Source organism: Orbicella franksi, chromosome 15 (assembly GCF_964199315.1).
Source record: "Orbicella franksi chromosome 15, jaOrbFran1.1, whole genome shotgun sequence".
NCBI lineage: Eukaryota > Metazoa > Cnidaria > Anthozoa > Scleractinia > Merulinidae > Orbicella > Orbicella franksi.
The window spans coordinates 8,989,518-9,016,301 of record NC_138159.1 but is presented as its reverse complement, the minus strand read 5'-3'; the positions used below and the strand labels follow the sequence as shown (position 1 = coordinate 9,016,301).

General features: G+C 38.9%; 3 protein-coding genes across 3 annotated transcripts; 2 read left to right on the top strand and 1 right to left on the bottom strand.

The window, feature by feature from the left end:
* Window positions 1-193: 193 nt before the first annotated feature.
* On the top strand, window positions 194-2,729 carry LOC145470208 (uncharacterized). Its single transcript, XM_081454039.1, has 2 exons — window positions 194-511; window positions 1,529-2,729. The coding sequence occupies exon 2, from the start codon at window positions 1,529-1,531 to the stop codon at window positions 1,880-1,882; it is 354 nt and encodes a 117-aa protein (XP_081310165.1). The 5' UTR covers window positions 194-511; the 3' UTR covers window positions 1,883-2,729.
* Window positions 2,730-6,151: 3,422 nt separating this feature from the next.
* Window positions 6,152-8,803, top strand: LOC145470248 (uncharacterized). Its single transcript, XM_081454081.1, has one exon. The coding sequence runs from the start codon at window positions 7,073-7,075 to the stop codon at window positions 7,973-7,975; it is 903 nt and encodes a 300-aa protein (XP_081310207.1). The 5' UTR covers window positions 6,152-7,072; the 3' UTR covers window positions 7,976-8,803.
* A 5,324-nt stretch (window positions 8,804-14,127) lies between these two features.
* LOC145469316 (CD63 antigen-like) lies at window positions 14,128-26,784 on the bottom strand. Its single transcript, XM_081452997.1, has 7 exons — window positions 26,641-26,784; window positions 21,611-21,799; window positions 20,835-20,909; window positions 19,707-19,802; window positions 16,778-16,954; window positions 16,320-16,403; window positions 14,128-15,675 (listed from the first exon to the last, which is right to left on the bottom strand). Exons 1-7 carry the CDS (start codon window positions 26,701-26,703, stop codon window positions 15,610-15,612), a joined length of 750 nt encoding a protein of 249 aa, XP_081309123.1. The 5' UTR covers window positions 26,704-26,784; the 3' UTR covers window positions 14,128-15,609.

Here is a 26,784-nt window from a genome sequence, read left to right as displayed (position 1 = left end):
TACAGTAATTTAGAAATATATTGTTCCATTTTCACTCGACTTTTCTGTAATTAAATTTGATTAAAATGTACACTGTATGAATAGAAATACCAAGAGAAATACAGTCAACGCCGTTTTTCCTTATTTCTGGTCATTTGTTTTCAACTCCCGATAACTGACTTGAACTCCCGATAACTTGAACCTTTTCAATTTCCCAGTTGACCAGTATGCATTTTGCAGGTTTTGTGGCAGAGGAAGTCTAAATTATCGATCAGCCAAATCAAATTGCCGGATGTAGTCGCGGTCCCTTCAGGACGTGCCTACACCGGTTTATGAGTATGTTTTCCGGTTTCAGCTAACCGGCGGAACATTCCTTGAAATGCATTGTTCGTCGGGTCAGTAAATAACGGCGACCCAGAGAATGAAATTTAGATCAGCAAGTTCAGGACTCAAGCGGTAGTGTTAACTGGACGACGAGCTTTAGAGCAAACATTCCACTGAATTCAAAACTCCTTACACCGGATAAAACAAGGTAACTTTATTTTCCAGCAAATCTAATATCATAAGTCCATAAGTATGAAGGACTGCATATTCAGTTCATGTGAACCAAAAGCTGAAATGTGCTCACACGCTATTTTTGTATCATGCTATCATTAACTATTCATGCAAACTCAAGGTTTTTCCGGTTCGCGATTTTAACAGAACTAATCTCTGTAATATTTTAAGCGAATACTTGCAGTGGGCTGAATGAAGACCCTGACAACCAAATTCCTTATGGACAATCCAACCTCAAACTTTCTGTTCGATCGGCGATTTACTAGTGTTCCGGGCGAAATGTTGCTTTTGAGAGTAACCAATTTCCTCTGAGAAACACTGAACAAGAACTTAATAATTAAAACTTATTAGTATTAAAGGAGGCGAGAGGAGCTGTGCAAGAGTTAAACTTGATGAGGAGAAGTTGTTTCTCTTCTCTAAATTTTTCGCATTTGCACTTTTCGTGGCACAAATCGAATCGCTAGAAAAAAAAAATCCATTCTTTTTGTTTCAAAGTTTCAAATACAGTGTTTATCGTCAACGCACAAAACATGGTCGGCTAAAATTTTCGAAAAACAAATATCAGCTTGAAAATTAGAGCAACAAGTGTCTGTTAAAAAGTTTGTTAACCAAAAATGTATGAATTCCTTCATCGAGGCAAATTTTGCTCGTTGGAGGCTAAGAATGGTCAATTGGACAGAATTACGGAGGAAAAGAAAGTTTTGGAGAAAATTTGTGCTTTTCTTTAACCAAAAATGACAAATTTTGCTCGTTAGAGGCTAAGAATGGTCGATTGGACAGAATTATGGAGAAAAAGAAAGTTTTGGAGAAAATTTGTGCTGTTCCTTTAATTCTTCAGGTTAAATGATTACATCAGACCTCTGGCATATCACGGTTCTCCTATAACGGCCCTTTTGACTGGCATATCACATAAATATATTTGTTTTGAAGCCAATTTTTGACAGCGTCGAGACCAACTCATCCATACCACTAATCACAAACTGTTTTCCTTTAGATGGGTGACTTTTTAGCTGGTTTTGGAAAGGCGTTCGTAGAAGCTGGAGGGAAGATCGTCAAACCTGTGGGCGATGCAGCCGAAGCTCTGAAAAACGCTGCCAAGAGTAACTGTTACTTGGAAAACGATACCAAGTATAGAGTTGAGATCGTCGATTACGACGGAACCCGCACCTTGAGCCCTGGTGAGACACAACATAACTTCCTTATCAAAGGCCCCTTTAGTCTGGACCTCGTCATGATTTTCAATAACGGAAAGGATGTGAAGATCAATTTCCCCGAACACAAGTTCCAAGACCGCACCCACAAAATGAGTAACATCTTTGCAGATGCAATCAGAGAGTATGAAAGTTAGTGCTGAATCAGACGTTCAAAGCAGAAAAAAATCAGCTTTGTACTCTTCCATGCATATTTAACTTTCACGTTTATTAATCTGAGCGTTTCAGTTATACGCTAAGTTACAATTAATTTGTACCAATAAGTGTGCGATCGATTTAATCGAATACCAACCCATTTCAACCGTGAGTTAGGAATAGGTTTTGCAATATTATATACACGTATTTACCTTATTTTGACTCTTAACGGACCAGCTACTCATATACCGTGTGCGTAGGAATGTACGGTCCTGTTTTGAGAAGCGTTTTCATTAAAGTTTTCAGATTTAAATTTCTTTGTGTGGTTTTTGTGTCCGGGTATTTTTAAATCTCTAATGGTGACTTCCAGAGTTGCTTGTGTAACAGATTTTGAAATCGAAAGCAGTGACTGAAGCTCCGACTATCTAACTTGAGTTTATTGTCGACTTGAGACGACTGGTTTTCCCTTTAGCCTGCGTGTCATTCCAGGGGACATTTTTTTCAATTTTTTTTCTCCAATTTTTGTGCACAATCTAGAGGTAGTGGGGTAGTGAATTTTTCATATGGAAAGCGACGAAGATGACGACCTGAAAACGAGGGCGGATGAATTGATTTGGGGAACAGTTTCCTTCAGCGTCTAGATTTGAAAGAAGGGTGATTTGACTCAGACTTTTTTCTCAGAATCTAGCGGTAGTAGGGTAGCTAGACAATCATATGAAGAGGTGGAAAGCGATGAAGATGACGAACTGGGGATGTTGATCCATTTGGAGCAAAGAATTAACCTGGAGGCCTGATGTTGAAGCTGTTTGAATGACTGTGGACACTGGATTTTTTTAGCTCTACTTCACACTGATCAGGTATGACAGCTATTAGAGACTCAGACTAATTTGTGTTGTAATGAACCGAAGAGACTTGAAGATGAGGAAAAATCAGTGTTGTATCAAAACAGTTTCAGAAGACGAAATGAAAGGTTGGGTAGATTTTTAGATCGTACTGGAGTAATGTCACAATACTATCCACACCATTTTCCCTGCCACTTTGTCTGGATACTGTGTTAGTTCCATTTTGTTGATAACAGCCTATTGTAGCTCCCAGATCTGACTGACAAATACATTCAACAAAAATAACATGAAAAAAAGACGAGTGTTTGTTTGCTTAATATGTCATCGATAGTAGTGTTTGCTTGGCTACGGCCCTGATGCAAAACCCAACACATTAGCCCGACATCTTGCTGTATGCTTGGGTGAGAATTGAAGCTTCCTGCGAATTACCAACAATTCCCGTAATAATAACAACTGGGCTTTATTTGCATGACTATAGTTTGTACTTCAGACAAACAGCAGAAACAGCACTCCCGATACGCACACGCTTCAATGCATAATTGAAACTTCCTGTAAATTAGCAACGATTGTTTTGTTTTTTCTAAAACACGTCAGAAAATTCCCTAGTTTGTCAATGGTACGTTGAGGCCCCGTCAACACGTATCCAGATATTTTTGAATCCGCAACTTTTTCTCTCCGGATACGGCTTCCATCCACACGCATCCGGATATTTTTGAGTCCGCTCTCCAGAGTGGAAAAAAGTAAATCCGAATCCGATGACGTAGCAAAATCGTGTCCAGTCTCTTACCGAACAATAAACCGATATCGGATACACAAGGTGTAGGCCTAGTTTCTCTAAAGTGGATCCGGATACCATCGGATGCATGAGGACAGGCGAAGTCGATTTGAATACGCTACGTGTGGACGGGGAAATTTTTGAATCCGTTATAAAGAAAAACTTGTGGATTCAAAAATATCCGGATACGTGTGGAAGGGGGCCTGAAATAAACAGCACTCATGATACGCCCCGGGGAGTACTCCGAATAAAATTGGGTTGGGGTGTGCTGCCCGCTTCCAAAACCCTTCCCTGTTGATGACCAGAATCTGCAGAGGTCACGGGTTCGAATCCCGTTGAAGCCCTGATTTTTTTTCAGGCTTCTTCTGGATCTCTTCTTTCCATTTGCTTAAATTGGAAAATTTACTGCGATGATCATTCTTCACTTTCACAGTGGTTTTTTTGTTAAAAAATGAATTACATGAATTGATTCACCAATCTCATAAACCTCTTTTTAGTTTTCTCTAATTATTGAGCCAGGACTGAGGCAGTCAAAGGTAAAGAGAATATATATTCAATATATCCTCCATTTCAATTATATCGGTAAATTGACGTCAGTTTAGAATCAATTTTGATCACCCAGTTCAGGACTCAAGCTGCAGTATCAATTTGACAACGAACTTTAGAGCAAACTTTCCACTGAATTCAGAACTCCTCACACCGAAAATTTATTTCCCAACAAATCCTATATCACAAGTCCATAAGTAATTAGAACTGCACAAGAGCTCAAATGTGCTGTCACATTAGTTCCTTCATCGTGCCATCATACCATGCACAAAACTGTTCGGGATCAACGTCTTACAACAAAAACTTGAAACAAGCAAAGTGATTTTGTGATTTTCTAAAACTTCACTAAACTATTTTCATCAAACAAGCAAATAATTTTGTGATTTTCTTAACTAAACTTCACTAAACTATTTTCATCTAGCTCACGCAAGGAAGACTTGCGTTACAGCGTATCCAAATTTGGTAACTGAATCACAAAAGTATACAAACGCACGTGATTTCTGAGAAAAAAAGTCATATTTGAGGACTTGATTTTTTGAAGAACATCGTTATGTCTTTGTGGATGTTTTTGTCAATAATTTGACAAGAAAGCATGAGAAAGATTTACAACTTACTTGGCCACTGAAATACGATACTGTATTCAGACATCGATCCTCTTTAAAGTCTTAAAATTGTTCTTGCCACTAGATCGGCCTTCCACTTGTTTCGAAGATGGCAGTCTGTGCGTGCTTCGTACAAGCCACAATTGCACACAATGCTGTTGTGTTAAAGCGTTGTCGCCGAAGAACTTCAGACACTGCTATTTGTGTTTCTTGGAAGATTGACGAAACTGTTTTCCGGGCTCATCTACCTGGAGCTTACGGTTACGCGTGGATCAATTCGAAGCTTCAGCATTCCCCCCCCCCCCCCCGGGCAATTAAACCCACGAGCATTTGACTGTCTTCCGTACCCGGGGAGTAGGGAATTTGACACAAAAGCCCTTCCCTGGGGTAGGGAATTTGAACCTTGCCTGGGTGGGGTGGAGAATTTGGTTGTTTCAGGTATGGAGAAGTTGAAAGGAAAAGAAGTCGCTTTCGTTAAACCAGAGTTTATTTGAGTCGTGTAATTTTTTGGTTTTAAAACTTGAATATTCAAATCAATTGCTGGTCAATGTGTAGAAAGTCACGGTCGCTGATCTTGCTTTTTTTCATAAAATAGTTGTTGTCTGCAAAGCATGAACGACTATTGAATAGTGAATGGTCAAACGCTGCAAAATGTACAACAACCTCTCTGAAACAATATATAATATAATTCATTCGAAAGTATTGCATTCAGTTGCTAAACGCGTCTAGTGTTATGTGCATAAATTTTTCACACCGTGGAATAACGGCGCTTGCAAGTAAAAAACTCGGCACTTCGGTAGGGCATTTGAACGTAAATAAATGCTAAAAACGTAAATATTGCTTTTTAGGGTAAGCAAGTTCCACTAAGGAAGAACTGAATAAGAACCTATTAATTAAACTTTTGGCTTTCTGTTAAAAGTTATTAGTACATTGGCCCAGGGGGAATTAGAACGAGCCAACCTTCAAAAGTTCAAATGCCCGGGGGATCTCCCGGGGGGATGTTGAAGCTGCGAATTGATCGGCGCATTATCTCAAACTGATTCTCACATAAGAGCTTGAAATAACTTTGTTTGGTTTGCTTTGTGATCCTCACAACTTGAATCTTTGATTCTCCAAACCGCTGATGTAGTGCGCTGTTTATAAACAATTATTGGATCAGGTTTTTGTGATATCCGGAATAATCGAGGTCGAGGTAGGGGTTATCAGCCAAAGCCGAAGGCTGAGGCTGATAACCCTTACCGAGACCTGGCTAGATTATTCTGGAAATCACAAAAACCCGAATTTAATCATTGTTTTATTATACATTGAACGAAAAAAAAGTCATGTTTTTGCTTCTTCACTGACGGCAAGCAACACAAAGCTCGCGAACTTGACATGATTACCCGTGACTTTGAATGTCCTTGACATGATTATTGTATAATCTGCAGCTAGATTATTGTATAATCTGCAAATTCGTAATGAACAAACACCTCAAACTTTCTGTTCGATCGGCGAGGATTACGGTTTCGGGCGAAATATTGCTTTTAGGGTAATTAAGTTCCACTAAGGAAGAACTGAATAAGAACCTATTGATTATACGTTTGGTGTTCTGTTAAAAGTTATTAGTACATCATTTAAGGAGGCGACAAGAGCAGTCCAAAGTGATGAAGATGAAGAGAAGTAGTTTCTCTTCTCTAGCTCTTTCGGACCCTTTCGAATTCGTACTTTTCATGGCACAAATCAAAAGCTTCGTAAAAATACTTTCCATTCTCTTTGGATTCGAGGGCGTAAATATGTCGTGAAGGTGCAAAAAAAGTCAGCTAACATTCTCGGAAAGCCCATATCATCTTGGAAATAGCAGCAACAAGATCCTGTTAAAACGTTTGATAATCCTTCACATTAACTAAATACTCAAGATCTCTGGCACGGTTCTCCTGGTACGGCCCTTATGACCGGAAAATACCCCCGGAAGGTGCTGCCATATATGGGCTATATAGCTATGTGTCGCGGGATAGAGTGGGGTTTTTTTCAGTCGATCCTTAAATAGGGTGTCATTTTTACCCCTGTTGGCATTGTGTTCCCGGTGTGATCCTTAGATAGGATACCTAACTTATGTCAAGTAAAATTGCGGGGCGTCAATGCCCGGCTAAAAGTAAATGATCTGTTAAAACTAAACTATTCGTATACTTCCAATGTTACAGAAACGAAATAAAGTTAAACCTTCCAAGTCATTCTTAGATTTTGGTTCTTTTTTTCCCTTCTGTAGGGTGTCATTTTTCGGGCTTCCGCCTTAAATAGAGTCTCATTTTTCACGCGTCCTTCACTCTTAAATAGGGTCAGGGCTTAAGACCCTTTGCGGCACACACCTATCCAAAATTTGCGGAGGTACACCCCCCCGGGAAATAACCTAAATATTTATGTTTTGAAGGCAATGAGACCAACTCTTACATGCCACTAATCACAAACTGTTTCCTTAAGATGGCTGGTTTTTTAGATGGTATTGGAAAGGTGTTGGGAGATGCTGGAGGGGCGATTAACGAAGTTGTCGTCAGACCTGTAGGCGATGCAGCCGAAGCTCTAGGCGGAATGCTGGTAGATGCTGGAGGGAAGATTAACGAAGTTGTCGTCAAACCTGTAGGCGATGTAGTCGAAGCTCTACCCGAAATGGCGGTAAGTGCTGTTGGTGGGTATTGTAGCTTCTACAACAATACCAAGTATAAAGTTGAGATCGTCTATCATGACAAAACCCGCACCTTGAATCCAGGTGAGATACATGGTCACTTCCTTTTCAAGGGCTTCAGTGTGGACCTCGTCATGAAGTTCACAGACACAAAGGAAGAAAAGATCAATTTCCCCGCAACCAAGTATGAAAACCGCACGCACGAAATGGGCAGGATTTTCGAAGATAAAATCAAAGCGTATGAAATGTCACTGGTAAACGTAATTAGTGGCTTCTCCAAGTGGCATCTCATTCTGAACCATCCCGGTGGCTATGACGAGGAGGTTGAAGTAGAAATGATCTCGAAGAACAGCTGGAGGAGCATGCAGGAGAAGGGAGTTGAAATTGAAGCAAAAGTGAGCGGCATGATTAAGGCAGTCGAGTCGGGCTTGTCAGCTAAAGCCTCCATAAAGGTGACCCGGGTTGATGAATTTGAAGGGCAGACCACCGAGAAAAGAAAACGCAAATTTAAAGACCCCTGCTACCTGTGGCAAGAGATTGTTGTCATCAAAACAAACCAGGCGTCACCCTTTCACGAGTTGCTGATCCCCACAGCTCACATAGAGCAGACGTCCACTCCTATTGAACCAGGGAGAGACAAGTTTATTTACGATCGCAAAGGAGATGGCTGAGGATAACTGAACATGTTTTTTTATTACTTTCTTTTAAACCAAAATAGAGCAGTTTGACAACTAAGTTAGTGCTAAATCGGACGTTTAAAAGAGAAAAACAATCGGTTCCTTCTTAGTATATATAGGAGACACAGAACACGTCAAGAAAGAACGTCGCCCCACGAGCCTATTGTTTTCTTTGTACACCTCGTTCTTCTGTCATTTTGTTCTCTATTGTTTTACGTCTTCTACATCAAGTAGATGCATAAAAATCCTCAGCTGTTTTCCAGCTTTTGGAGCCAAAAAGAAGCACGGTCTTTACATTTGAGTCACTTTGATAGTCTCTTGCTTAAAAAGCTTTATTTTGGTACTAAGGGTTATAGATAGATAGACTGGATACGCTTTTTAGAAGAAGCTACTTTTTCATCATAATCGATAAGACCATCAACAAAAGTGTTGGGACGAATTTTAGGGTATGTTTGGGATCTATTTGATATTTGCTCAACTGGCATTGTTTTCATTTGATATTTACTCAAGCGACATTTATTCATATTTGATTAACTCGGTATTTTATTCATTCAAGAATTTCCCCTGCCATCGATAGAACTGATTATGACGGGACATATTCCCTGATATTCTTTCAGTACTTCGGTTTGCTTTTAGGAGAGGATTTTTCCTATTTCTATTATTATGGGTTCGTTTTTGGGGAATAAAATATATCAATCGGGTATTTACTAAGCCTTAGCAGTGTGTAAACAATGCTTAAGGGATCATATTAGGGACTTATCGTGAAAATTATCAAAGGGTTAATAAACCACCAACAAAAGAAATATGTTCTTTTAAGAAACGTTCGGAACTCCGTTCTATGTTAATTTAACCAACAATCAAAGGTTAAAAGAAAGTGAAGAATGATCATCGCAGTTAATTTTCGCACCGGTATCGCGGAGGTCACGGGTTCGAATCCCGTTGAAGCCCTGATTTTTTCAGGCTTCTTCTTTCCAATTGCTTAAATTGGAAAATTAACTGCGATGATCATTCTTCACTTTCGTCTACAACCGCAGTTCATATATGAATTATTTCATATAAACTTCACATCAAATCAAAGGTTAAACGAAAAGAAAACATCGAAAAGATGCTAATAGCTTTTAGAGGAAACTCGTTTGTGGTTTATTTACTTTTAGATAATTGATAATATTTACTCGATATACACTTATCTAGATTATGAGAGTCTTGTGTGTTTATCGTAGCTAACTCTGTCTCAACAGCTTTTCTTTATGTTTTGGCTTACAAAAGATTTTACAGCACCAGAACCATGTTAGAACTGTTCATATGAATGTTCTGGAATTTGGGTTATTTTAACTTTAGTTAACGATTTCGTAATGTCTTCGGACGACCTACGCTTAACATCAATCTTATGACTAAACTCTGAGAAACGATTTAGCTGGACACATTCTACAAAAACGTATTTCTTCGATCATTATCGAAGTTTACTTTAATCTGCGAATCAGGGCAAACAACCAAACTTCAACGAACTCTATTTCCGTTGCCATTTACGTTACTTTCATTTAGGAAACAAACATTAATAGCTAACATTACATCCGAAAACGTGATTTCAGCTGGCGTGCCTCCTGAGAAGCATTATCCTTAAAGATAAAAATTTACTTTAGGTTGAATCGAGGTCACACATTTAAGCATAATGAGGAGTTTTCTGAAACTCATTAAAATCTTGCCGACCTCTACATTTCTAACACCTTCGAGGTTCTTTGTCCTCAATTCATGAGTTTAAACTCAATTTTCTATGCTCTTTCAGTGTAAAACTTAATTCACTTTTCATCAGGACCTACACCAAGTTCATAGTTAGTTTTCTATCTGTTTGCTTTCTTTTTTTAAGCATTCCTTTGCATAGAAATCTCTTGGAATACAAATTTTTGCAAGATATGATGATGAAATCTCTTATTTTGGGCAACTCGAACAGCTGAAGTCACCTTTTATGAATAGCAAAGATATTTGATTAAGTTAGTTTTAGTAAATTAGGTTTCTCTGACATAAATATGAGTGCAGCTTATACCAACTACACTTGTAATTCACGTGTAACTTATGCCAACTTCACTGGTAAAAAGACTTGTAAAACCTTGAAGACGTTTGAAAAACTTAGCCACCTCTGTAAGCCTGAGGAAGATACCCAGTAAAGCCTACGCTGTTGTGAAACAAAATCTACATCGTGACAAAAGCCAATCCCCATGATCACAGTGCCTTTAACATCGGTCTGAACTAGGAAACTAAACAGGGTATTGATTAAAGGATCAGGTCATACATAGGGTATCGAATTTTTGCTCAGGTCATAAATACGGTGGGGAAAATCGCAGATCTTGGTCATAGATAGGCTAATGGTTTTGGGAAGCGAGCCGCACACCCATTTTTTCTGGGAAAACCCCTCCCCCCTTCCCTCTGGGACTGGCTGCCATGCAATGACGGCCAAGCCCATAAGATGCGATGCATTTGTACCCGCTGATTACGCGGAAAAGCTCACCGCAATCTGTGTTTCCGATTCGCATCTGCATCTGCATCTGCACCAGCGCCTCCCTGCACATCAACCATGCTGCCAAGGTAAATGAGCCGGTCGATTTTTTCTATACCTCGTGTCCATCCATTCTGATTTGGCAGTTTATTTTGCCCCCGAAGGAGGAGGATCTTATATAAAAAGGACGAGGGTGGTCGTCGTGCCTTTTAGGGGTTGAAAAGCCACGCCAACAAAACAAGATCTTGGTACCTCTTAGGGGTTTTTTTTCAAAATTTTCGACGAGCACCTCCGTCTTTTTTTTAATGGGAGTTCCCCAAGGGGATTCAAACTGTCAAAAGCTTCTTCGAATTAATGAAATTCCGGAAAAAAATTTGATACACGACTTTTTTGCCTGTTCCTTCCGTAGCTGCTTACCCATTGTCGGCTGAATTCTTGCCAGGGTAATTCTGGTAAACACCTTCGACACCACCGATACAAGAGTTATTCCCCTCTAGTTGTTACATTTAGTGGTGTCTCCTTTCTTAGGTATTTGCACCACGAGATCTTTGTGCCAGTCACCTGGAAGCTGTTCTCCTTGCGATATGTGCGCAGCCAGGCTGTTTTAATGCCTGCGCGCTTTTAGCTAGCAGCTCTGTAGGCATGTCATCATAACCAAGGTCATTGCTGTTCTTCAGCAGTTCTATGACCTTACGAACTTTCATCTCTAGTGATGACATCTGAATTTCCGTCTAATTCAGGTACGTTGGTGTCAAGGCAAGGTGCGTTGCATGGATTATCATGGTGCGTTGTATGAAGCAGAGTTTTAATTATACATAGTTTCCATATCTTATCATATTGTATTAAATTTTTAGGTTTTGTCTGTGAGTTGTAAAGTATGTCATAATTCAGCCGCGTCGACGACTGCAATGATTTTACTTAATAAAGTTATCAGTCTATCATCTTTGTTAAGTGTACTACTCAAATTAGCTGGTGTGTTATTTCATCATGTATTGTCACACCCAAATAGCTAAGCGAATGACAATAAACTCGTATTGTATTGTAGTCAAGTGTTCCGCCCACCCCCTTAGTTGGTCTTCAATTGTCGTCAGAACATTGCACTAGGATCTGAAATTGTTGCAGAGTTTTGCTCGGTTTATCTATAAAAGATTCCTTGTGATGTTATAGAGCTTTCTGCTATCTTTTACTTTTTTTGCTTCTACTGTTAGTTTCTCTTGTCGTATTCTAAATGTAGTTTCTTTTGTGTTGCCGAGAGCTTTTCTTAAAAGCTCTCAGGCTATCTTTTGTTCAGTATTTTTTCTGAGGATCCTCGGCTGAATTGTGGTGGGTATCGTTTAACAGCTCTTTCCTTTCTTCAACTAGAGTCCATATATGTATCACTGAGATCCACTCTTCTTTTCCTATTTGAATACCCCCAAATCTTCCTTCCTGTTTCCATTTCTATGTTCTTGATACTTTGCCATATATCAGTTTCACCCCTGTTTCTTCCTCCTAGAAGCTTCAGGAACCTATTCTGTAATCGCAGGCTGACCTCTCTCTGCGTTTCTTGGTCTTTTAGCGTATCAAGATTTAGTTTTCTCCTCGCGGACTCCTTGGGTAAATTCCTTAGTTTCAAACGGAGTCAACTACCAGCATGTGGTTGCTTCCAATATCTCCACCCCGAAGTACCAGGCCCAGTGTAGAGGACAGCGACCGCTATTAAAGGTTACATGATCCATCTGATATTAAGCCCTTTTCTGTGGAGAAGTCCGTGTGGTGTTATGAATCCCTCTGTGAGTGAATATGCATGGTATCCCTAATAACCAAACCATTTAAATTACAGAAGTCTGCAAAGAGCAGGTCTTCGGGAGGCGAATAAGCTAACTTTACTAATAGCTATGTTTTACCCATAGGAGTAATGATTTGTTCGAGAACTCATATGTACTCATTTGCGATTTCGTCCCCTACGTCACAACTAGAAAGAAGTTTAAGGAAAGATATATAGGATATCTTGAAACAGGCATTCGCCTCCGGCAGCGAGAAATATTTCAGGAGGCCCCGGTCCCACAAGAAACCTCCATTCAGAATATAACTCGACTTGTGCAACGTACAAAGCCACACATTATATGTTTTCCTCATTTGGGAGAAGTATTATGCACTTTTTGTTCTTCTAGTTTTCGGACTGGGGCTGATTTCTTAATTATTTTCCAAGTTGAGCCTGAAATATTTTTCAAATGTTTGTGCGTTACCATTTCCAATCATTTTTTTGTGGGATACCTGTGGTATCCCACGCTATTGTCGTCGGCTCGTGTCCGTTAATGCAAATAAGGTATCCCACGCATGTACCCTTTGGGTACCTATTTTTAAGAATTTGTAGTAGTTTTCTTATAACTTCCAATAGTCCTGAACGGAAGCATCCTGGAGAACTTAGTGACATCCATGCATACAAGCTAGGATCAATAAGACCAATCTCTCGTTTAAATATGTTCCTAGAAGAATTGGTTGTTGGAACATGCAGTGGAATCCCGATTTTGCTCTCCTCCAAGGGAAAAGAAAATCGGTTTGAAATATCAGGTAATTCGAGAAATTGGAAGCAAAATTCAAGACATTTAATGTTCGACTGAGTGGACGACCTTTTGTTCGAGTTATAGGGGAGGTTCGAAAAGTCGAGGGTTTGAAAAATCGGGAAGCCACTGTGCGGCCCGATTTCATTCGGCTTGTACGGGAAGGCTTGTTACGCAGACTAAATGAGTTCTGTCCACATTTAAACACAAAGCCAGCTTTGCGTTTTTTAATTTCTCCGGTTTTCGGTGGGTAGGCCTGACCGTAGGAATAATGCTGCGTTTTCAAATTTCTCTGGGGTAGGGTAGACGGGGCCTGAATCTAAAACCGAAAGTACAACTCGCCTTAAGAGCTTCCAGAAAATGTCCAAGTCCCTTCTCAATATGTTCATTGCCCTTCGTCAAATGGAACTTTTTTTTGAAGGTTAAAAGGTCTTAAAAGTGGCTACTTGTGTGACTAATATTTACCCAAGACCGCTGACCTCTCCTGGCAGGCGTGGCCGTCGTTTCTTTTAGAGCGTAAAATTTGCCGAACTCCGCAGTGTTGGGAAATTTGTGAAACACAATTTCGAATGTTTGATATATTTTCTCAGTAGAACGCGGGCGCGCTTAAAAAGGTCAGCAAGTCGGTGTCCGCGTATTTTGTAACAGAGGCGTAAAATCAGAGTAAGAAATTTGAGGGAAGAGGAAACTAGTGGGGAACCCCGGGGTAATCAGAATAGACAAGGCATCTAAAGACACAGGTAATCTAGACCCAATCTGCAGAAAACGCGCAAGGCTAGCCTGTTCCAGGCTCTCGGTCAGTGGGGACGATTGAAAAAGCGGGCGGGCGACGAGCGGGGTCTCGTAGACCAAAGGAGAGGCTTTCCTCACCCCCTCCCCCCAGACAGAATATTGTGGTGCCTCTGAAGGCGGGGAAATAGAGTGAGACAATCCTGAAGGAGTAAACGGACTAGACAAGGTATGAAAAAAGGCCCAGGTTATCTAAGTTATCTACAGAGAATACAGAAGGCAGTCCATGTTGAATTGGCGACTGAACTAGAAACTGGAGCTGCATGTAAAAAGGTTAAGAAGTGATAAAGTACTTTGTACTAGCGAAGAAACAGAACACAAGAGACCTTAACCCAAAAATTTACTGACTTTTTAAAAGGTCACACTAACTAACGTACAGGTAAATCACTTCTGGATAATGAACTACAACCCTTATCTTCAAACGGACAAAGCCAGTCATGTTTCCATGACAACCATAAACCAACTACCACTGATTCAGTTTCTTCTTGATTAATATTCTTTCAAGTCACTATTGTTGCGTGACAGTTGGAGATCAGCGTTACGTGACGACCTGATTATTAAACTGTCAAAAGGAGTCTTTCGTTTGGGCTTGTTACCACACAAACAAAAACAATCCCGTTTATACCCTCAAGAGTCAAAGCTATAGCGTGTTTAGAACCAAGCAGCGTTATTTGGGTCGTCCGGGGAGTCCCTGGACCTCTCTCTGTCACGTAACACCACGCTTTCAAAAGTCACGTACTTCTTCAGAACCTGCTAAATTTTCCATTCACTCCCTGCTTCACAAACCTCTGTTATTTTAAGGGCTAGGTTTATATTCTCTGTTGTTTGTTCTAATGTTTTATCAGTCAAGCCTGTTGAGCCTTCTGGGAGGTGCGTTGCGCCCCACGCTTTCCGTAGAAAACGAACCTTGCGTGACAGAGAAAAGCCCAAAACTAAACAATGGAGCCTTAGTCTGGTGATGACGTGACATAAGAACCAATTAAATAAGATATCAAAATAACAATGCACCCATTTAGTGCTCTGGAAATCACACTATTGAATTAGACAGCAGGTGTAATTAAATTATGACATTGTCGACCCAGACACTTGACAAAATTCGTTAAAAGAAGATACAAGGTTGCTACATCTCACACACAGTTCAAGGAAAAGCACAGGTTTACAGATCTACTGAAAGAAAAATTGTTCTTGGAAACTGCTGAATTGGAGATGACGACGATGATGATGATGATGTTGATAAGGTTGATGATGATGATGAGATGAGATGAAGATGCGCAAACACTAAGACTTCCAAAAGGAAACTGAAAATCATTTTAATCGTTATGTAATGACCATTATCTCCCTACTCATTGCTAAAGAGAATGCTACAATGTACTGCATACACGGATGCAAGTTATACCACCAAAGCTATAACTTTGAATTACTGGGACCTTCCATAACACACAGACTCTGAAGTAAAAAGCCTAACTTAGTAACAACTCTATATGCTGCCGTCAATAAGTGATGACTAACAGACCCTGAAAAAACAAAAAGTTAAAAAAGACAAATGAATTGAAACCACCAATTGCATGTCTTTTGCTCCTGAGATGTCCACTAAAAAAGTTAACAGGAGCAGAAAAAGACAGCCATTCTTCTACATTTCTAAATTTCAGAGTTTCTGTATTATCAAAAGTTTCACTAACTCAGCATTAATATTCATACAACACAGCATTAGCCTAACTTCACCAACTACTACAAGGTTAAAGTACACTGAAAACTGTTTTAAATTATTTGCTGTTTTCACTGCTGATTGGCCAGCCAGCATGTCATTACATCACTTCATACTCCTTTTTGATGGATCGCATCAGGCAGCAGGCAAACACAATACCAATCAACTGAAAAGAAGAAAGAGTAGATAACACTGTGAGAAAAACTAATAAAACTCTGTGGAAGCCTTGCAAATCTTTAAATACACTTGTGTGTGATTTGTGCCTTCTGTTTTGTAACAGGCCATTTCCCAATTTCCTTTTGTCTCCGTGTCCATATGAAAATGAACTCTGATTACAGGTTCATTTTCATGCACACTATCATTTTCATGCATGCAAGTCAAACTCATTTTAATTTGGCTTTGCCCTTGGATTCATTTTGAAACAGAGGCACAAGGTAACACAGAAATAATTGCCTATTTTTATTTACGATCTTTAACTTGATAAAATTGTGAAAATGAAATGAATATAGTCCTTTTCACGGCAAACTTTTCTCATTAGTATTACAATATCGTCCAACATGTTTGTGCAGCAATTTTGAGACATTTTGCAGCTTCTATTCTGCCCAAAACTGCCCTGCATCCATGTTGGATTACACCGTACAAATGAGAAAAGCCAACCCTGAAAAGGATAATGTCATTCTTCAATTCAACAAACATGTGAACTCAGCTAAATTTAGCACTGCAAAATAATGCCTAGCTACAAACCACAAAATGAAGCTCTAGCAAAACTTTACCCAAAAAGGAAAATCTTTGAAGATATAAGTAACAAACCTGGATAAAAGCAATGCCGACACCTACTCCACCAACAATAATGAGGTGATCCTTGAGGTATTGTTCAAATCCTTTGAGACAACCCTAGAAAGTAAGCCAAAAATGAGCATTAAGATAGCCATCAAGATGCCATTTTGACTTTACATGTATGCAAGTGGCCTACACGGTTAAGAGAAAGCAGAAATCCTCATGCCATGGTTTCATTTGGCACAAATAAAGGTACAGTCTGCATACGAACCAAGTGGCCAATCAGGCCGGTGCTTTATCACCAATTTCAGTAGCACCATATTAAATGAAATATACCCCATGGCTTCAACGCCAATGAGATTTTCCACTAATTCTGTTGATCCACGAACGTACATGTATTTAAAATGAGCTATAAGACTAATTGAAATAATATATAAATAGTTAACAGTAGCATCCACATCCAATCAATTTCGCTTGCTGCATTTTCTCACCGTTTTCTTAAACACTGCAGGATTAGCCTTCTTTGCATCTCTAATAGTTCCTGGGCAGGTGAGATTTCCTGGCATTGGTTTCACACAACATGACTCAGGGAAATCTTCATCGGCAGTTGCATTAGAATTTTGCCAGTACATTTTGTATCCATCATCATCAATCCCGCAACAGTCAAACTGCAAAAAAATCAAACTGCATTTGACCTACACAAGGCTGTGGTCAAAGAAACCACAGGAAGCCCAAAGGTTCCTAACCATGAAATCCTGGGTGCCCAGCACTTAAACTTAAATGACAGGCAAAAGTTAGTCACCTGTGGCACCCGGGCATTTCTGGAGCACAGCCTAGCTACAACTTAAGCTTAGCCCTTGATAAAACAGTTTAAGGATCATTACGGATGTTTGTGAGGATCTAGAATCTTCCACAGGATTCTAAAAGAACTTGGTCATGAATCTTCAGGACACTCGAATAGTCGGGCTGGGGGGAAGAAAAGCACTTTGAGCATGACATGTGTCTCCTAAAAAAGTAAACAATACACAAATTTGGCTAACTCACGCGTGAGTGTCACGTGACTTGAATTGGGTACAACAATAACCAAAACAAGTACATTCGTATTGTCATTTAGAGAAAAATAAGCCATGACTCTGCAGTTTTGTTGCAGCGGAGATTGTCAGACCAGGTCCGCTAACCGAAAAGATCTGTTGTTTCATGGGTTTCCGTTAAATTTTAAAAGTCAATCTCCTCTCTGTTTGGATTGTGAAAATGAAAAGAGATCCACGATATTTCAACATCAGTACTGCAGCGTACACTTTACATCAGAAGATTTTATTAATCCTTACACTAGTAAAAATTGATTGAAGGCCGATGCAGTTCCTTTTTTTTTCGTGGGATAAAGATAAGCAGGAGAAGGTCCAAGCGGGGAAGAGGTACGCTTCAGAAAAGATGAATCAAAGCAGAAAAGGAAATGAAGCGATGGATTCGGCAGCATCTGAAGGAGAATGTGTCACGCTGAAGAAATTATTTCTCGAATGGCACAAACATCTTGAGGATGAAATCTTTAGTTAATTAAGATGACCATCTTAGAATTCCCAGGTTTCATAATTTTTCTGTATCCTACCTTCTTTCCGGATGTAGAGCTCAAAGAAAGAAAGCAAATTTATTACACTTTTCACTGGATTTAACAGTCATGGTGAATTCATAAATATTTTACAATTTCTGTTGCCTAATCTAGATAAAAAAAATGCACATTTAGTGGGATACTCCAACAAGAAAATCAAGTGTCATTGACACAGAGAAATTGCTCTCAAAATATAACAAGACTGGGGTAGTCTTGTAAAGACTGCATCACTCAGGATGTCTTTGATATTAAAACATGAATAATCATTCAACTGGAACAATAATGCAAATACATGATTGCAATGTCCACCGCTTCCTCCCTTACACGAAGAGCGTGCTTCTGCCCTGCCATCGCTCTCCCTGAAGATTACGGCTAAAATGAGGCCCTTCAATTTTTCTTAGAGATCTTTAGCAACGTGTCTTGACATGGAAATCCTCCAACTGCTGACACATGTAAACATCGTAAATATACCCTTCCCGAAAGAACTTATAGTTTTTCTCTCTAGTATTCTTTTCTCCACCTTGCTCAAGCCACAAAGACCATGTTCATTGAGCCTAATTTTCAAAAATTCCTCAAGGATTTTGACCATTTCTATTCTTTATTGACTAACCAACTACAGCAACGCACATGATTAACACAACAAATATAAGTGGCTGCAATAATAAAGAAAATGTTCACGGAGCCTCGTTTTCACACAATGTAACCACCCAATTCAATGTCATGTGTGTGTTAGCTGAATTTGTCAATCAAAATCACTTCCCAGCACTGGAAATTTACAGCATGGTCACATTGACAAAGTTTCTGTGCACCAAAATGACTTTGGTTATGTAGCTCTTTGTTGTGAAGATTTTGATTACAGATTTGAAACATATTAAAAATCATACAGATGTCTTTTGTTTTGCTTGAATTCTGACATGTGAATACCAAAACAAACAATGATGCAATTCTTAACTGGAACAAGATAATGAAAGTATAACAATTTAAAATGGCAGAGAAAAGCACACAACAAACTTCACAGTGAAAATATTAGGTAACAGAAGAAAACTTTGCAAGCCGCTGCATTCAACTGACCAAGTGACATTGCTAATTAAGTTTAATACTTGAAGCTGTGCATTGCTGGAAACATTTGGTTGTGGATCCATCTGAAAACGAAACCAAGCTTTATAGACTTGTTAAGGTTGGGCCTGATGTTGGCAGAGAGGCACTTAAAAGGTTTTCGATGGTGCTTATTTAATTTAAGGTGTTAGAAAACTGGACTTGCAATTTGTACATACTTAAATGGCAATCATCAAGTGCAGAACAGTTTTGAGACCTTTCTTTAGTCCTGCACCCCCTATCTCCTAGAGGCTGTGATCCTCTTGGTTTAAGTACCAAGAAATCAAGACCTCTGGACGAAATTGAGAGGTGAGCCAGCATCAGTTGGAGACAGTCTTAAAATGCATGTTGAACTTGATCATGAACTCGTGCACACATTCAAACCGCTCCCAAGTCAAGCACACTAACCATGATGAGGCCACGGCACCTCCCCTAGAGAACCCTAATCCTGGGTTAATGTAAGCTGTGGAACAGTACCTTCATGTGGTACTGTTCATTATGCTGCACAAAGTGGTTCACACTTTGACATCTGCAGATGGCAACTGTGTGTGATCTGATTTTAACAGTACTGTTTGTAACCTATACCTGCTGACCATTTGAAATCTGTCACTTGTCTAGGAGTGCCAATTGAACAAAACCGATAATTTTTCTTGTACATGTGACAATTCAAATGAAACGTTTCTGTGTTACTTTTCATTTTGAAAGGTTAAAACGTTCACCTGATCTTGTATTTTGTCCATTGTATCCTTGTAAATCTTATCTGAGTCATACTTTTCAACACCTTTAGTCAGTCCATCTCTAGCATAATCCTCCAGCTATTTTAAAGGCAAAAATTATGAAAACATTTAGAAAACATATTAACAAATACCCTGGTAGCCACAGGCATCACTTTTCAAAATTTCCTGACTTTTCCCTGATAAAAATAAGATTTTCTTGACCAAATAAATACAAAATGTCAGATCCAGTAGCGGCTTTTGGCCTCAACTTACAGCCGTCCTACCGACTCATTCATCAAGACTAATATGTTTTCAACAAATATTCATGAAAAATATCTTTGAGATCACGGTGACCCCAAATGTTTCTTCCAGCCTTCAATGGTAGTAAATCAGCCGTGTTAATTATTATTTCAATTTCCCTGACTTTCCTTCAAAATCTCAATTTTTCCTAGCTAAAAAATTAAATTCCCTGACTTTTCCCTGACCTTAATGATTTTTTTCCCTGACCATTTCCTGACCTGTGGTGAGCCTGAATGACTTGCTATGCCATACATTTGACAGACAAACCATCAGTTTTTTTACATATAAAACTGATTACCAGGACAGTTTGGCCTTATTAGTGTTTCACCTAGAATCCTTTCAGTTGTCTACGTAATAATAACATTACTGACAATTAAGACTGATCTGTCAAAAATAGATTTGAAACAGAGACCACACAATCATGAATTTTAAATTTGAGCCTAAGAATCCTTTGTGCTTGAAAAGCATGGTTGCCACAAAATTAATATCACTTTTCAAAACAGACCATTTTACAGTTTTTTTGCTTGGTGACTTGGCCTTTGAATGGCAGCAAAGCTGCAGGTGATCTTGCTTTGATACAGACCTCTCTGCTTTTGTCATGCTAATGCACCTAGTTAGCACCAGAACAACGTGATTTACGCAACAAAAGCAGCGAGGTCCGTATCAAAACATGGTCACCTCCAGCCTTGCTGCCATTCAAAGGCCAGGTCACTAAGCAGACAACTGCAAAATGGTCTATTCCCATTTTGGAACGTCCTGGCATTCCAAGGCTAAAATTCTCACACCTGGGACTTGTACAGAGTTGGCAGGCATAATAATTGCCTTACTTACTTTTCCTCTGTAAGCATAAGCCAAAGCTCCAGCTGCAATCTCCAAGATGAAGATTATTGCCAGCAACACAGCAAACTGGAAGGAACACATGTAAAAGTTAAAAACTTCCATTTTATTAACCACTAACTAAAAAAAAATGTCTAAGTTACATTTCAGAATGTAGTAAATACATGCAACTTGCTTTTAAGATGAGAACAATGAAGAAATGTATTTCTGGCAAAAAAAATGCCTTAATTCATCTTTAACTGGACCATAATACACAATTCATATTACTATAGTTTGATATGTAACAAAAGTCAACAAATTATGCCACTCGAGATATATCCCTCTTTGCACTTAAATTTCTAAACCTGGATAATTATTTGCCAAAAATAGGTAAATCTCAAAGTGTTTACTAATAATTTAGGTATTATTTAGATAGTGCAGTGCATGCGGCTAGATTGTTCAAGAGCACTGAACATTCTTGACACCAAAAACTCAAATATCAAAATAGCAACATTGCTCTTACTGAAACTAACCGACCTACATGTAGTAACTTTATTAGTACATCTCAGTTTAATTTAAACACAATGACTACACTATCTTGTACATGCAAACTAGCCCATTAGTCTGCCCTCTGCTAACTGGGATAATTTATTGTACCATTAATTCACATTCATTTGGAAAATGTTTATAGGTTTCAGGGCTGTTTACCTTGGCCCTACCCTGGACATGGCCAGTATCATCCATTGATTAATTACTTAACAATTTATTTATTCATTTATTTATTTTCTCACCGTCGTGACCATGCAGTAGTTCTCCTTGTAAGCACCACAGCATCCCAAAAAGCCCACTAATGCCACAATGACACCGATGATGATGAGAAACACTGGACCTGTTGTTAGATTGTTGTCGCTTAAATGAATGAAGTTACCATACTTTGACTTTACCCATGCACCAATGCCAATCAAACAAATGCCAGAGACCTGGAAGACACAGTATTTTTGTTAAATATTTATAGTTATAGTAAAGTAAGGCAGAATGGTAAAGTAGAACTCCTCATGCCATGGTTTCATTTGGCACAAAATAAATGTACAGTCTGCATACAAGCCAAGTGACACATCAGGCCAGAGCTTATCCTGGTTTCTGTAGCATGAAGTGACTAGGAGTATTTCTACTCCCCTGCCTCCCCCCGGAAGGGACGTTAGTCCATCATAGTACCCTCAGCATTGAATTTGCTGGTACCCGTTTATACACCTGGGTGGAGAGAAGCACTATGACAGTAAAGAGTGTCTCGCCCAAGAGCACAACACAATGTCCCTGGCCAGGTTTCAAAACCCACACCACTTGATCTGGAGACGAGCATACTAACTGTGAGGCCACCGTGCCTCCACATGAATAATAATAATAATGAAAAAAGTATGGGCTTTTTCAGATAATGCTATATTCATGTAAATGAGCAAAAATAAAAGTAGATAACTAAAAAATTGCTGGGCATGACTCAATATTTTTTCTACCTTTAATTGCATTTTGAGAATATGTAAATCTTGGAAGAAATAATCAATTGCACCGCGTAAATACAAGGGCAGTCATATGGTTTTGAAGTAGGTGGCTTTATTGCAGTGTTCTCTATAAGTACTGGTGTAAGTACCAGCAACTGGTAAAAATCACCATCTAGTAGTCTTTAGTGTGCCAGCTACTCTTGAGATAAATACTGGTAGTGTTGTTTTCAAGATAAAAAGCTCACCTTTAAATTTATAAATTAGCACCCAGCTATCCTGGCTGAAAGTAATTTTGAACTTGAGTGAAAACTTGAAAACGAAACAAAAATTGCCAGCGAGATATTCTTGACTTATAATACACAATATGCGCATCACTTAAGAATGCCTTTCTCATTGTGGCAAGCAAAATTCTATAGATTAACTTCTGGTTATAGTGCTCAATAAAGCAAATTTCTGAGAATATGATGCTTTGGGAGGTTCTAAGAATTTATACTGTGCCATCAATACTACAAAACATTCTGTCCACTTCTCAAACTCATTAATAATGTACCAATTGCTTAAACAAAGGAAATCATGTCCGTGACAGTGTGTGGATATCTGATCTTAATTAGCATATTAGATCTTAAAGATTTTTTTTCTCCGTTTTCTCCTTAGTTTTAGTTTCGATTGGGAAGATATAGAAAACACTCGGGCGGTGTTTGACCACATTTCCAAACACCTCCAAGTTCGTCAAAAATACTATGCTGTGCGTCGTATTTTCAACTCTCTTCTCAATGTTTGGAAATGAGGTCAAACATGGTGTTTCATGTTTGATGTAATACATATTGCTAGCTGTTGAATGTTGGAGGAGCCAGTTGACTTTACCATTGTTTTAAAAAGCATTGATCAGACAATTGGTCAAGAGAGTGGCTGGTTCAGATCACCAGAAACCTACTACTTTTGAAATCCCTTCAATTGCAAGAATATACACACAAAGTTCTTTAACAAGTGTACTTTGAAGTTATAAACTATGCAGTATAAATTTCGTTTTAAATATTTGCATACATTTTTGATACTTTAGTACTTTGGACAGTATACATGCCCCTAGCAATTCTCACCAGTGTAAAATCTCTTTTAACAATGTAAGCCCCTAAATAAAGGGTGCATGGATAGGGGCTACAAGTTACCTACAGTATGGCATGGTATAAATTTATACATTATCCACAAAAACACATGACTGCTTGGGGCATGAGAAGCTCAACAGCCCAATTACAGCCGTTTGATAAGAGATGCTTTTTCTTGGACAGCTGTAATATACTCTCAAATCACTTACATTCTTGTTAAAATAACAAAGAAATTAATTTCTTTCTCGTCAAGCCTCAGTGTGCTCTCAAAAGCAACTATGGTATAGGGGACACTTTAAAGCTTCCTATAAGTTTCAAACGTCACTTTGTTTTTCAAGGTTAATTCTGAAATACTGTTCATATTTAAATTAGGTATTTCAGAGAAGTCATTTGCCTTGTACTAAGGTGCTCAGATGACTTGGTGTTCATTGTTATTCTCTGACATACCTGCTCTCTGTTGCTCTCAATTTCCTGTCAGGAACACTATAGCAACTGAGGTACTTTCCAACTATGTATTAGCACTGCTGGACATATTATTTTACATAGGTATGCACATCAGTCAGCCTCAATTATTAAAATTGTGACAGTCAGTTTGCTTCTTTATCTTTAAACATACCCTGTCTTTTCCATATATTCACACCATCAAAAAAAATTGAAAACATGACAACACACCCTGGTTATTTTGTTATTACAATTCTACAAGCTTAACTTGCTTATATCAGGCCCGAAAAAAATTGTAATTACAATTGAACCCCTGCTATTTCGGCCTCTCAGGGGAAACATGCACATAAAATGACTCAAAATTACGGGAGTTTGAAATAGCTGAAAGTAAATGATTGGAGGGCAAATTCAGGGAAATGGTTTTGAGTTTGAAATAATAGGGAATTCAAAATAACGGGGCCCGAATTAGCAGGTTTATAAAAATAATAAGTTATACAATAGAAACTTTCTAATGGCTTTTTAATACTCTAGTTGGTAGGACTCTTTGCTACTAGTCGACAATACACTGCATACTTTTGGTCAACATTCATCGCAGGATTCAAAACTAATCATCCATCAGGGGTGTTAGAAAGAGGGAGGAGGGGGGAGGGAAGGGAGGGTTTGTATGTCCCATTAATGTTTAGCCTAAGATTATATCCTGTATTCTATTAATCCGAATTACAAAGATAAATGATTTCCCTACTCAATGTACCATTTTATCTGATCTAAATATCCCAGATCCCATTAATTTTTTCCCCAAACATCCTGTATCTCATTAATTTTTTACGTAGTATTAAATAATGTAATGTACCCTGAAAAAAACCCTTAAGCCTGGTTCTCATATCCCGCCGGCCTACCTGCGACGTAGTCGCCAGTTGCGACTGACAACATTCGGCGATCTGTCCCAGTAGGTCCCCAGCACATCTGCGATGGATCGCCATCATACTCAAATTTGCCCGAAATGCAAATCGAATTGTGCAATTTTCAACCATTTTACCTGTAAATATGGATCAAATTGTCTTACTGGAGTACATTGCGCCTGCCACCGGCTTTAACCTCGCAGGCAAGCCAGCGGTCAACGCCTGGGATAGATTATGATTCAGCGATAAATGTTCAGATATGCTGTGACATATGAGAACCAGGCTTAACAGGAACTCCACAAAACACTTAACAGGCTCATAAACTAGGGTGATTCTCTCAGTCTGAAGTCACGCTCTCTTTTTATTGGGCTACAATTTTAGCCCATTAACAAGCTCAGCTAGCTTTTCTGACATTTGTACCTCCAAACTCACCCCAAGTACTCTTCGTGTGAAATGTCAGCCAGATTCAAGCCCTCTTTCGGCCGATGAAAATACATGTAACCAGCGGCCAAGCCTTCACTACATCCCTTATCTCTGTCACACCAACCTTAAAAATTTGCTCCCAAAAAGGTCACCTTCCAAACTACTGTTATTATTGATTTACACTTTGTTTCTAATCAAACATTTTAGACCAAAGTGATCGTTGGGCATGGACTTACCCCTTCATTATAACACGAATATGAAATAGATGAAATATCCTACGAAAGAAACTTGGAATTTCAAAAACAGATATGAGGCGGGATGTTATGTAAACTGTATAAACTGCCTGTGGCATTCAAATGAATTTAAAGTCAACATTTATTTCATGAACAGCACGGGGGTCATGGTGTAATTCTTAAAAAACAAGAATCACAAATTTAAACTTACAAACCCCTAGTTTTATCTCGAATTTGATAATTAAATTGTATTATAAAGCAAGCAACAAAGATTAGATACGGGATTTAAAATGAACATGATACGAAGCTGGCGGGGCCTGCATATTTTTGAACACAGGATAACAAGTGAATTAATATTTGTCTAGCTCTGGATCTTTCCTGTCATGGTTATCATCCCTACCCTTGTCTAAGTTTAACTACTTCGGATAAATTTCAGTCTTAGCCCAAATATACAAAAGCTTCGTTTTTCGCCTGAAGATGTTGAAATCCATCACTTTCAATCCATGTTTCTCTTAAATCTCGCCGTTTAAACGGCAAACGCAAATGTAAACTTGCGAACAATTTTCGCCCCATCGAGTGATATCTCGCTATTTTACGTTTTCACCACAAGTTTATATACATTAATAATTTGCGTATTTCTCTCCGTTTTCTGTAAGCAAGACGTTAACAGAGTCAATTAGAGCCACGGAACTGAAAATGAGTTTATGACACGTCCTCTTCGAACTGAACCGAACTGAAATTTACACACCAAATTTCCGTTGATTGACATGAAATGGAACCAACAATCTCTCATACCAAGTCTCTTTCGCTAATTTCCGAAACCAAATTATACACGTCTCGCGATTAATTTAAGAGCTGTAGCTTCCAACCCTCGTTCCTCCCACTGAAATATTAAAATCTAGCACATCGCTCAAGTGATATTTTAATTATCTGTCGAACGCCTTTGGTCAAAGCGCGCGCGATGGAGCAGAAAGTCGGTCAGCCTTTCGATGCTTTCCCTCGACAAAATTCGAATTTACGATTTGTCACTCACACAAATGGGATACATGGTGTTTAGAAAACGAAAGCGCGGTGTATTAACAGTTTGTCGCGATATAAAGCCACGAACAAACCACAAGTAGCTGAAGCGAAGATAAAATTTATGCACAATGCAAAGCAGCGTAAAGTACAACACTTTTGTTATCCAAGAGCACAGTCATGAAACGAGCAAGGTAAATTCCACTCACCCAAAAAATAAAGTTGAAGAAGAATAACAGATATTTGATGAGTACCATTCCACCAGATGCCATTTTGTCGCAATATTCTGTGCCTAGATAGGAACAATACTCGACTCAAGCTAATTGCGAAATGCAAATGAGCAGGCGGGATGC